This window comes from Meles meles, chromosome 16 (genome assembly GCF_922984935.1).
Source record: "Meles meles chromosome 16, mMelMel3.1 paternal haplotype, whole genome shotgun sequence".
NCBI classification, from domain to species: Eukaryota; Metazoa; Chordata; class Mammalia; order Carnivora; family Mustelidae; genus Meles; species Meles meles.
Window position 1 is genome coordinate 60,134,664 of NC_060081.1, and position 12,524 is coordinate 60,147,187.

At 54.7% G+C, this 12,524-nt stretch overlaps 2 protein-coding genes across 5 annotated transcripts in view; one reads left to right on the top strand and one right to left on the bottom strand.

The window, feature by feature from the left end:
* Positions 1-1,151: 1,151 nt before the first annotated feature.
* Positions 1,152-3,419, bottom strand: LOC123926633 (collagen alpha-1(II) chain-like). Its single transcript, XM_045980576.1, has 4 exons — positions 3,404-3,419; positions 2,772-3,004; positions 2,066-2,249; positions 1,152-1,864 (listed from the first exon to the last, which is right to left on the bottom strand). Exons 1-4 carry the CDS (start codon positions 3,417-3,419, stop codon positions 1,152-1,154), a joined length of 1,146 nt encoding a protein of 381 aa, XP_045836532.1.
* EPB41L1 (erythrocyte membrane protein band 4.1 like 1) overlaps positions 1,561-12,524 on the top strand; it is a 123,994-nt gene continuing 113,030 nt past the window's right edge. Inside the window, exons 1-2 of one of the 4 annotated variants that reach the window (XM_045980497.1) lie at positions 1,565-1,612; positions 2,018-2,106. The gene's annotated coding sequence lies outside the window, so the exon portion shown is untranslated. Of the gene's footprint in view, positions 1,613-1,956; positions 2,107-12,524 lie in introns of those variants that run through there. The other 3 variants (XM_045980494.1, XM_045980495.1, XM_045980493.1) reach the window with 3 other exon arrangements.

The window sequence follows — 12,524 nt, forward strand, 5'->3', positions numbered from 1 at the left end:
TTCCTCAGCTTCATCTAAAAGCGCTGATAAAGATGCCCAGCAGAGCAGAGAGGGCTGCAGCTGAGCCCTGCACGTGGCACTCAGCACGCCAGCCCCATGTGGCAGTCATGCAGTCGTTCAACAAATTAGGCCCACATAGCAGGTTGTGTGTGGAGCACTGAGCGCACACGGGGAGACAGAGGACGGGCAAGTTCAATAGCGGCCCATTGTGGTGGGTGCTCTGGGAGTTCCAGTGCCTTTCTTTATCTCACGTTGGGGCTGCTTCTGTCTGGTCTCCAGTAGTTAAAAAGGCGGGCTGGGGAGTCAGCTTCCCGGATTTGAATCCTGGTTCTTTACAAGCTCTGTAATGTCTTTGTGTTTCTGTATAAATGGGGGCAAGAATAACGTCTTTCGCACAGTGTTATTGTGGGATTAAATGAGTTAGTGCAAGAAAGGCTCTTAGAACAGTGCCTGGAATAAGTGCTCTAAACATGCCGGTTATCGTTAGTTCTTCTTATGTTTTCCTCCTGGACAAGCCACGCTTAGTCTTGTATGGGGACCTTGATTCCCTCAGTTCTGCTATTTCTTAGTTTGTGGAAGTTCTTCAAAGTGCAAACTAAGCCTCCTCTTCTTGATTTCTTAAGTTCTCAGCTGCTCATTTGGCACTTAGTTTCCTATGCTGGAGGTAAGGACCGCAGTAAAGAACTTCAGTAATGGTTGGGCTTTGTCTTGGCTCCATGCTGCATGGTAGAGAGACCTAGGATAGGCTTCCCATCTGCAAAAATGGGTATAATCACAGGGCTACATAGGACTACAGTCCAGGCTCAGTGAGACATCTTGTGTGAAAGTGCCTGCACTTAGTAGGTCTTTACCTTTCTTCTGAAGAAAGTAAAACCCCGGAAGTATATGACGCTTGCTTCGCCCCCCTCGCTCTGCTTTATTTAGTATCTAACAAAGAAGGGCAGGCTCATTATTCCTTGCACTTCTAGAGGGCCTGGCCCTGACCCTGACCCAGGAGCCCTCAGTTTCTTCATTTATGGATGGTACCCCCATTTTCTCCTTGCTGCCCTCTCAGGCTTGCTGAACTTGGATTAATTCCTCCTTCCACGAGCCTCAGTCTGTACTCAAAGCAGGACCTGAAGGAGTGCCTGTAAAGGCCGGTGGTTATAACCCTAATTTAGAAAAGCTCTTTGCTCTGGTCGTGCGCCTGTGGAGGGTGGGCGTCGGGGGGTCCCAGAGCCAGGGGCCAGTCCTTGGAAGGCCCCCAGAGGGTCCAGAGGTATTGCCACCGGGTTGAGGGCTGGAAGGCGCTGCGGGACCTTCCGCAAGCTCGGGCTGCGGGAACAATGGGAGCGCGGCGAGGAGGCGGGTGGGCGTCGGCCAGGTCCGGGCTGGAGGTAGAGGAGGCAGGCGAGCTGGGCGCCGGACCGTGGGGTTAGCCCGGGGTACCGGGCCGAGAGCCGAGGCGTCTTAGCCAGGAAAACCCAGTCGGCACTGGCGGGGACCAGGGAGGAGGCGGGGGCGGGGCGCGAGCCCACCGGGCTGGGACCGGGAGGGCGAAGAGGCCGGGGTGGGGTCTCTTGTCGGTCGCCCCGCCGCTCGGCTCCGGCCTCGGGGCTCCGCGGCGGCTCAGGTAGGCGCCAGGCGCGGGGCCCACGTGGGGAAGCGGGCGGCGGGCCGCGGGCGCCAGGCGGGCTCGCGGGGCTCAGCCCCCTCCTCTCCTCCCCTCCCCGGGGGCCGGCGCGGCTCCTCCCGACGCGCGGCCCCGGCTCCGGCGGCTCCGGCAGCTCCCGCGGCTCCGGCGGCTCCGGCGGCTCTGGCGGCGGCGGCGCTCCCCCGGCTGCTCGCGGCTCGGCGCGGCTGCTCGCTAGCTCGCCGGTGGCGGCTGGGGCGGCCGGGATTGCCACCGCCTCCTCGGGGGCACCCGGCCGGGGCGGGGCGGAGGGGGGAGCCCGGTGTGGGGGGCGGGCGGGGAGGGGGCTGGGCGCCGTGGGAGGGAGAGAGGGAGCGAGCGAGCGAGCGGGGCATTTCTGCGCAGCTCGAGTGCGCCTCGGAGTCCGCCCGGGCGGCCGCCGGACGCACTGACCGAGGACCGACAGCGCCCGGAAGCCGCGCCGCCGCTGCCAGGTTAGCCGCCCGCGCCTCCCTCCTCCGGGCCCCCGGGGACCCCGCCGCGTCTGCTGTCGCGTGTGTCTGTGTGTGAGGTCATCGCCGAGGGCTCCGGGCTCGGTCCCCGGTCCTCGAGCGCTGACAGGCCGGCGGACCGGCTCCTGGAGGCGGGGGACTGGGGGGGCGGGGGTGGTGCTGGACGCCGAGGGGCGGGGGGCGGGCGCCCCAGTCCGGAGCCCCGGGCCTCCGTTGGTGAGTCTCGGTTCTGGCGCCGGTACGTGTGGGGGGTCCACATCTCCGAGTGTTGGGTGTGAGCGCGCGTGTGCCCGTGGGTCTGTGCAAGTGGTTGTGGTTGCTGTGTGTGCACGCGCGTGCGTGTGCGCTGGGTGTGCATCTGTGTGTGTGTGAGGGGTGTGCGCTGTGGGTCTCCGTGCGTCTGGACTGGGTGGTGTGTGTGTATCTGGGTGAGGGTGTGTGTGTCTGCGTGTGTCTCTTCGTGAATGTGTCTATTAGAGGGTGTGTCCGAATATGTAGCTGAGTGTGTGTACATCTGGATGAGGGTGTGTGCCAGTGCCTTCGCTTGTGGCTGGAGCCTGTGGCGGTGTGTGTGCGCGTGTGCGTGTGTCGCCGTGTGAGCGCCAGTGTGATTCCCCGTGTGTGCGCGTGTGAGGGCGGGTGTGCACCCGCGTAGCCCCCGTGTGCGTGTGCGCGGCTTTGTCTCCGCACTGCCGGGAGGAAGGGGTGGGGGCGGCGGCCGAGGCGCTGTAGTCCCGGGGAGCTGGACACCTGGTCAGGGCGGTGGGTGGCGGCGGTGGCGGGAGTGTCCCCGCCGGAGGGAGAGTCTCCGCTGGCAGGTGGGCGGCCACACCCCAGGGGCCAGAAGGAGCTGGGCTGCCAGCGGAGCCGCTCTCCGGGCCTAGCGAGAGTGGAGGGCGTGTCCTGCCTGAAGCCCGGGTGTGTGTGTTTGTGTGTGTTTGTGTGTGTGTGTGTGTGTTTGCGCACACATGTGCGTGTGTGTGCATGTGGGTGTGGGGTGGTGGTGGCGGCAGCAGCGGTCCCCAGGCTGGTGACCCAGGCGGTTCAGGGATCCATTTCCTGTTGCTGCGCAGGGATAGTGGCCCAGAGTCGGACTGGGCTTGGCCAGGTCAGCCTCACTCCCACCGTCACCGTCTCTAGCTTTCAGGGCTAGAGACGCACCTTAGGTGCCCTTAAAGGAGGGAGGACCACTCTCCTAAAGGGCCAGAGCCCATGCAGGAATACCCCCACCCCTCAGGAGACCCCTACTGTGATGGGAGATCTCTGGGTGTGTGTGTACCCCTGTCCCCATGCATTGTCGCCCTGCGAGTGTTCCTAGATTTGTGGTTTGTCTACATGTGTGTCTCTCTGTGTTTTTCTTGTATGTTTGGGTGCATAGGTATGTTTTATCAGTGAACAATGATAATGTATTTTGATGTATATGTGTATGTGTTTTTATAAGTTCGGTTATATTTGTTTTTATGTACATATAGCTGTTTGTATATTAGTGAGTCTGTGCGTGTGGGTTTGCAAGAGAAGTGGCATTTTGTTGCCAACTAGTATAGGAGAGAAAAATTTTGTCCAGGGCCACTCTAATATAGAAAAACTGGGTGAAAATGTGGTTTGGAAATTTAGCCCTTGATTTTGTGGGTTTCAGATGCTGGTATTGAAATGTGGGTAGGTTGGGGGTAGACTGGATACAAGGATGGAAAGAAACTGAGACTCTCCTAGGACGAAGGACTTGTTCTGGAAGAAGGACATCCAAGTACAAGAATTCTTCCTCCACTTCCAGTTTTTTCTCTCTATTACTTCACCTCCCCCTCTGCTGCTGGGCTTGCCAGGATAAAGTGCACAGGATTTGGAGTGTAAAGGGAGGGAGCTGGGAATGTAAAAGGAAGGAGGGTGGATGGGTGATAGGATTGGGGGCCAAGAGCAGATTTCTGCAATTCTGAAAATGTTTCTGGCAGCAGAAGCTGGGGAAAGCTGAGCTTGCTGTCCCCTTCCCTGATTCTCCCTTTCCCAGGAAAGGAGAGACTCTGGCCTGGAGCTCAGGGGCCCTGGAGTCTCCAGGGGTCTCCTTTGGACTTTGGTCAAACCCTTTTGTGTTTATCTGTTTGCTCAGCACATTTGTATTGCTTCTTCTTGTGTAGGAGTCTAAACCTCTCAAGCCTCAGTTTCCCCTGGCTGAGCAGCTAGTAGGCTAGATTCTGAGGCTCCTTTGGAATCCCAGAGCTCATGGTTACCCAGATTTAGGAATCTATCTTTCTAGCCCCCAAGGATCCTGGCCATGCCCCTTTGCCCCCATACACTCTGATCTAGAGTGACATTTCTCAAAGTCTGGTTATCCCACCACCAGCAGCATGGTCCCCTGGGATCTTGTTAGAAATACAAATATTGGGGGCTCCAGTCAGACCTACTGAATCAATAATAACTCTGGGGGTGGAGCCCAGCAGTCTGTGTGTTAACAAACACAGGTGATTCTCTTGCCCTTGAGCCGAAAAGAAACTGGAAACTCCTATAGGTTGAAACACTGGGACCCACTGCCCATCATACTGACATAGTCACGCAGCCCTAGTCTGGCAAGTGGGAGTTCTGGTTTCAAGTCTCAGGTCTTCCCTGTGATCTTGGACAAATCGCTCCTTCACCGAATAATGTAATAACTCATTGACAGTGTCTGCTCAGGGCCAGGTTTTAAGTGCGGGGTTTCCCTCCTCTGCTTAGTTCACCACTCCTTACCTTGACCTATAAGACCTGCAGGATCTAGTCCCTGCCCTGTCCCCTAGAAACCAGCTACTCCAGCCTTCTTCCAGATCATCCAGGCACCGTGAGCTCTCTGGCCTCTGGGATTTTGCACATGCTGTTCCTTCTGTCTAGCACACTTGTTCCTTGCTTCTTACCTTGATTAATTCACATTCTTCAGATTTCAGCTCAAGAGTGACTTGCTCAAGGGCGCCTTCTCTAGCTCCCTAGAATAAGTCAGTTTTTCTTGTTACATGTTCCTAGAGCTCCCTGGAGTCTACAGTGCTTATGGGAATTTGTAGTTATACTTGAACTTGTTAGTTGTTTGTCCATCTTCCCTCACTGAAGTGCGGATACTGTCTGGGCAGGAACTTGCTTATCATTCTTTCTAGTGCCCCCACACAGTGCCCAGCTTATGATTGGTGTTCACTAAATTTGTTGAAGTGGATGACTTTATATAATGGTACTAAGTGACACCCAAAGTGTCCTCTCCAGCCCTGACACTGTAATATCAAAGCAGACCTCACACTTTTAAAAAATCGTTTTAAAAAATTTTTATTTATTTATTTGAAAGACAGAGATCACAAGTAGGCAGAGAGGCAGGCAGAGGGAGAGGAAGGGAAGCAGGCTCCCTGCTGAGCAGAGAGCCTGATGTGGGGGCTTGGTGCGGGGCTTGGTGCGGGGCTTGGTGCGGGCTCCAGCCCAGGACCCTGAGATCATGACCTGAGCCAAAAGCCGAGGCTTTAACCCTTTGAGCCACCCAGGCGTCCCATGCCCTCAGACTTCTTTAGAAGTATATTTATCTGTCTTTTTTACTGCTTCATCTCCTGGCCATCGATGCACCCCCATGGTGGGTCTGGGCCAGTGCCGGGCTCTGCTCTAGGGGAGACAGAAGAAAGCTCTCTAGGAGATACACCCTAGCAAGTCATCTGTGTCCTCCTGGAATAGGATCCTGCAAGAACGAGAAGAGGAAGAACACTGGATAAGGATTCTAAAGATCTGGGTCCGTGCCTTGTTTGTGGGCGAGTCACTTTTCCTTTTCCTTTTCCTTTTTTTTTTTTTTTTTTTTTGCCTGCTTCCTCTTCTGTAAAATGCGGGTATTGGGATGGATGGTGTACCTAATACTGATTACAAGCCCTGGCTCTAGAGTCATCCAGGCTTTGCCCCGTGCTCATTGGGTGGACTTGGGCAAGGGAATTCATCTCTTCAGCTCCTCTCCTGTAAAATAGGATGAATGATAGCAACTGCTCCATAGGATTGTTCTGAAAATGAGATGAGGTGGCATGCATGGAATGCCTCACACATAGTAACCATTTGCTAAGTGTGAGCAATTGTTACTATTATGGCTACTTGGCAATTCAGTTGGCTCTTGAATGCCTAGGCCTCCAGAAACGGCAATGAATCCTACAGTGTTCAGGCTGGGTGTAGGGGCAGACATGTGTGGTATACAAGGTATCCGAATGAGGGTGTTCAGGGAGGAAGAGGCTTTACAAAGAAAAGAGATGGTGTTTGGGCTGGATTTATCTTCCGGGTAGTTAGGGCAGCCTGAGCCAAGGCACCAGGGCTTGTTAAGGGAATTAGGGGAATTCCAAATAGTTCTATGTGGTTGGAGCTGCAGATGATAAATGCGGGGGACAGGTGGGGTGATTGGCCAGAAGTAAGGCGGGAGAGGAAGTCCTGGGGCCAGATGAGGGCCGAGCTGGAGTTCTACAGGTGGTGGGGAGCTAGGGAAGAGGATTAAGCTCGCCTGGAACAATCAGATTTGCATTTCAAAAACACAGCTCTCCAGGTGGTGATAGAGGACGGCCTGGGTAATGGAGGGGAGAGTGCTGACTTGGAGACTGGGCTCAGAGGGTGGCTAGAGAACCTAGAATGAGAAGCAGCACACGTGGTGGACTTGAGGCCAGCTGGGGTCATGGAGGTAAGTAAAGGAGAGATAAGAGTGACCTCTCACAGGCTCTCAGACCCCCTTAACCTCCAAGGCTGCCTCTTGAGTGGGAATCTGAAAGCAAGAATCCTGGCTCTGTGGCCCAGTGGAGTCGCAGTGTATGACTTTGCCAGGGCTGTTTAACGGAGTACTGCGATCTGGATGGCTTATAAAAGCAGTCATTTATTCTCTCACAGTTCTGGAGACACAAGTCAGAAATCAAGGTGTCAGCAAGGTTAGTTCCTTCTGAGGGTTCTGTGGAGGAGTCTGTCGTCCTACGCCTCTCTCGTCGCTCCTGCTGGTTGTCCCCAGTCCTTGGTGTTCCTTGGTCTGTGGCTGCCTCTGCCTCTGTTGTCACGACTTTTCTCCCCTTTCTCCCTGTGTGTCTCTGTGTCATCTCCCTTTCTTGTAAGGACACCAGTCATATCGGATTTAAGACCCATCCGAATCCAGTGTGACCTCATTTTAACTAATTATATCTGCAAAGACTTTTCCCAAATAAGCTCACATTCTGAGGTTCTAAGTAGACATGGATTTGGGGGGTGGGGCACCTTTCAACCCAGTACATTCAGGAAGATGGCAAAGAGTGCAAATCTGGAGTCCCACGAGCCTGGGTGCAAATCCAGGCTTTGCGACGGAGCAGCAGGAGCACAGAAGAAGCGAGTTACTTGTTCTCAGCCTCAGTTGCCTCTCCTGTGAAATGGGGACAGTAGCCCCTGCAGTGGGAGGCTGCCGTGGTCACACGTGGTCTGGATGGCAGGTGTGAGTAAGCCCGGCCGTGGCACCCAGTTGGCAGCCCAGAATGATCACTTCCTCTCGGGCGCTCCCTGCCCTGCACTTTGCAGCTGGGATGCATCCCTCAGCTCTTGGTTCACTTCCTCATCTGCCGGATGTGGATAAGCATCACCGGTTCTACTTCACCAGGCTGTGAGTCCTAGGGCATTAGGAGAAAGCGCTTTGTAAGTTGCGTAAGAGTTTGTTGCTGGGCTTTTCAGTGATAATCATCATCAGCATAATAAGCCTTGGCCATTGCCACGTGCACTGCATTCCCAGCACGCCCGGCCCAGCCCACTCCTCTCCCGAGGTGAGTCCTCTGTCTCCACTGCCCCCCGCACCCCGCCCCCCCGGGTTTCAGAGGGATCCTGCAAAGCACAGCTGCTGTCTGTGAGGAGGACCTTAGCGATGGTCCCTTCTCTTCGTTGCCCTCATTAGCCAGAGAAGGGAGATGTGCTTTGAGAGAAAGTGACACCCTGAAGGTCACACAGCTGGTCACACCTTGCCTGTGGCTCTTGTTTGTGGTCTGAACGGCACTAGCCCCCCACCCCACCCCAGTTGCAACGTCGGTCCCAGGCGCAGGATTGTGGGGCAGGTGGAGGCCTGGAGAGGGCCATGTTCCGGGCTCAGAGGGGAGCTTTCGGGAAGAGTCCTGCTGAGTCAGGGTCAGAAGGGGGCTCACTGAGGCCCTAGTAAGCAGGCAGTGCCTCTATGGGCTGAATGGACAGGTTCTTTGTCCTTGGCCTGGCTCGGGCCATCTCTGCTTGCTCTAGCAGGGCGGAGGCCACCGCAGGCAGGCGGGCAGTGGCAACGTGGGGAGCCAGAGCCTGGAGGTAACCCAAGGCTTCAATGTCCCCATTGACAGCCAGGGCTGTGCTTCTCAGCAGGCTGTGTCCCTCTAAGCCTTGTCCTGGCAGGCGTTGGGAAGGTTCTGGAAAGGAGAGAAGGCTTATCCTGTCTTGGCAATTGCCCTGAAGTCATCTTCTTTTTCCCCAAACTGGGGGAGCCAGGCCCCTCTTCACCCCTTGATTTTCCTTACCCTCCTCCCTCTTATTTTCTCTCACTCCCCAGTCCTGCCTCCCCCTCCCCCTCTCCTCGTCTTCTCTCCAGATTAGAGGTCTAAAGATAAAGCCTCCATACCCAATGCAAGGGGCGTGGTTCTGGGGTTGCTTGGGGCCACTTATGCATTAGGAAACCTGGAGTCTTCTTGGTCAGAGGCTCACTCGGTGACTGATAAACAGCCACTTAACGTTATTGGCTTACCATGTGCCAGGCCCCGTGCTTACACGCCTTATGTCTGTTAATCCTTGCAACTACCCAGTGAGGCAGAGATTAGATCCCCATTTTATTAAAGGAAGTTAAATAACTTGCCCAAGGCCTACCCAGCCCTCAGCCAGCAAGTGGCACAGCTGGGGTTTAAATCTAGATCTATCCAAAGCCCATGGGTACTCCTGAATCATTCCCATACTGCCCTGGATGAGACAGTCAAGAGTGTTCACAGAGGATGTACACCTGCTCAAATTCAGAGAACAAATTCTTAGAGAGCAGGGTCTCCAGTCCAGGTCTCCTGCTTCCCAGCCTGTGTGGTCACTTCACTCAAGGACTGGCCTTCCTACATTGTCAGTCCTGGGACTGGCCAGGCCTCTGAGCCCATCTGGTTCTAGGCGGTGCCCACCTGTGGGACAGACCTGCATCAGGGGCAGGGGACAGGGCAGGTCTGTAGGTGCTTGGCTTTTTCCCCCTGTGATACTGTTTGGTCACTGGTCACCTTAGTTTTTCATTGATTATCCAGAGTCTTCTAGGTAAAGAAGCTTATCATCTGCAAAGAATGATAGCTTTGTCTCCTTGAAGGATGTCTGGGGGCTTGGAGATCCTCTCTCAGGCTCTGTGATGTGGAGGGGAGGGAAGCAGAGGCTGGAGCCAGGAAGCTCAGATTTGGAGAACACTCATGCTAGAAAGGAAAAGGAAGAAAGCCAGAGCTGGCTAAGAGCCAGAGCAAGACAGTCTGGAGAGAGGAAGGAGCCTCCAGGCTGGGGCTGATAGGGAACCTCTTGGCCCAAGTCCAAGGGCCCCCTGGAGCCCAGACTCCCTTGTAGGTAGGGCTGCTTGATCTCAGGATGTCACTTCCAAACCTGGGCAGCTGCAGTCAGCTTGCTGGGTCTCTACCCACCCCCATCATGACCATGACCATGGTCAGCTTGAGCAGGTGGCTCAACCAGAAGGAACTTTGATTAATGAACAGTGGCTTTAAGCCCTCAAGCCACCGAGCCCTCTCTTCATAGGTGAGGAAGCAGAAGTTCAATATGTGTAACAGCTAAAAGGAGAGTAGCTCATCTTCTGAGGGTTCTTCTGAGGATTCTCTAAGGCAGGGCTTCTCAAAATGAGCTCCCCCAGGAGCAGCAAAAAAGGGCTTGCTAAAAAAAAAAAAAAAAAAAAAAAATGCCCTCTTCCAATATTCACCCAGAGATTCAAACTCGGCTGCTTTCTGGGAGGGTGGGATCCATGATGGGGCCTTGGAATCAGCCTGTTTTAACAGGTTCCTTGTCAAGGTGACTGTGACACCAAGGGTTCTTAGATTGCCCTTGGAGAATGTTGGTCTCAAGTGTTCATGAACTTCTGAAGCAGTATGCACAGTTGTGAGAGTGTGCCTTGATCTTGGGAAAGGCTCCATAGGCATCATTGGTGTCCTTGAGTCGCGAGCCATCCTTAGGGTTGTTTTATAGAGTGGAAGCCTAATGACTGGAGAAGGGTCACTGGGGAGTTCATGGCAGAGTCAGGAGGTGAAGGCAGATCTCTCCTGCCTCTCAACACATTGCTGGTTTTAAGTGAAGATGCTGAGAGACTGTGGGCCATTTCCTTCCCCTGTTTGGGCCTCAGTTTCCCCCGCTGTAAAATGGGGGGCTGGACAGGATAGCTGCCATATAGCTTGTGATTTGTAGTTCTAGAAGCCACGTTTCCTGTTGCCCAGTTCACATTCTTCTTTCCTCAGGTTAAATCAAAGGGCTAAGGATAACAAGTCTATTGGGGGTTTGGGAGGATGAACGAGATCTGAGCACTGTAAAGAATAAATGCTCAATATACAATTATAACTCATTATTTTTCAGTTAATGGTGATTATCATTGTTTCAGCAGACACCTGTTATGGTTGGAGCACCGCGCTGGGGGGAGAGAGTGAGGGACAGAAAAATCATGGCAAGAGTCTCTTGGTCTCCAGGGTTCTAAGGTCAAGTAGGGGCAGTAAGACTTTCCCACAAGGAGCAGCATCTGGCAGAAACATGGCAGAGCGATTGGAGGAGGGAGAGATCAGCGCAGACTCTGTAATCTGTGTAGATGGGTGGTCCCTGTGGAGGTAAAGGAGGGGAGCTCCAGGCCGGAGGTGGGAAGGTGGTGGGCATCCTTGAAGTTGCCGGAAGGACCCAGGGAAGAGCAGAGTGGACGCAGATGCAGCTCTGGAACCTCCACGCAGAAGGGGCTTGGGGTTAGCACCTCCCTCGCCCCGCCCCGATGTAGGGGCGGCATCAAGCTCTGTTTTGCCAAGAAGAATCTGGGGGTTTGATGGCTCATGCTGCCACTCCTGAGAGCCAGAGAGAGAAGACTGGAAGGGTAGGGTTTTATGGTGGAGGTATTGGGGACCAGAGAGTGGGGATGGGGGGGCCTTTTTCCGTCTTTCTGGACTTGAGTAGAGAATGGTCTGGGGTGGGCTGTAGTCCCAGGCCTCTGTAGGCTCCCTTTGGAATCTGTTCCATAACAAAAGGGCTGCCTGTTTACCTGGCCAAGGTCAAGATATGCACTCTGGTGTGTCTGAAGGTAAAGGGCAAATTGATCCCAGAAATGTCAGTATCTCTAAATATCAGATCTGGCCAGCAGGAGAAGCAGTCTCTTAATCCATCCTCCTCGTCCCCACATTACACAGATGGGAAGCAGAGGCCCAGAAGGGGGAGCCCCCACCCGAGAACACCAGCTGAACTGGCCACAGTGAGGTCAGCGCCAGCCCCAGGTGGGCTGTGGACCTTGGGCCTGCATTGGGGTGGGGGAGGAAGGGGCCAAGGAACCTGAGGAGGGGTGTAAATGACAAGCAGATGTCATATTGGTAACAAGCTGTTGCCAGGGTGTGTGTGTGATCCCAGGTGAGTGGGACGTGAGTGGGCCGGAGCCGTCATTATTCTGGGCTTTCCTTCCCGGAAAGGAAAAAGGACCACATAGGTGGGAGTCAGGGGAATATTGGGGGATGGCGGAATTTAGGGGGTGGCCTAAGAAGAGGAGGCTGTTGCCAAGTAACAAGAGACATGATGGTAATACAGTGCCCAGAGCACCGCAGCGTCTGTGGGCATGGCCCTGGACAGCCCTGCATGCATGTATCACCCTAAGTTTATGGGGGAAAGGGTGAGCGCCCCAAAGGTCCCAGCTAAGAAGAGCAGAGCCGGGACTAGGGGACCTTCCTTCAAAGCTGCGCCCCTGGCATGCCCTGGGTAGCTGTGGCCCCAGTCCTCAGTCCACTTTGGTCTCAGGGAGGGCCTGGAGTCAAAGGGGTCAGGGAGGTGCCCGCCCAGGGCAAGCCACCTTGTGTCCCCTGGACTTCATCAGTCTGCTCCTGTAGCTGGCCTGTTTCAGTCGAGTTCGCCCTGCCCCCATGTTTGTTAACTAAAAATATTTATCGAGCACCTACTATGTGCCAGGTCCGGCTCCTGACCTTATGGAACTTAGGCCTTAGCATGAAGTCTGTCCACATTGGTAGGACGGGAGGGGAAGGAGGAAGTGAGGGGGTTCACTTTTCACCCCTTTCTCCCTTCACACCTGCCCCTTCCTCTTCTCCTGTCTTCCAAGTCCGTCTACCCCGAGATGGGACTTTTTGCTGGGTCTGCCTCCTGCTGACATGGAAAAGAATCAAAGTTAATTGTTAAACATAATAGCTAGTGAGAGTTTCACCCTGTGGGGCCATTGGGGGGGGGGGTGTCCGAGTACTAGCTGGGCTCCCTAGAAA

What these genes read in the sequence shown, in the direction of transcription:
- LOC123926633 (XM_045980576.1), bottom strand. An exon ending in CGCACACGGGGGCTACGCGG is followed by an intron (nt 2,250 to 2,771) that starts GTGCACACCCGC and finishes CCCCGCCTCCAG; the next exon opens with GAGCCGGTCCGCCGGCCTGT. An exon ending in CCGGGCGCTGTCGGTCCTCG is followed by an intron (nt 1,865 to 2,065) that starts GTCAGTGCGTCC and finishes CGGCCGCCCCAG; the next exon opens with CCGCCACCGGCGAGCTAGCG.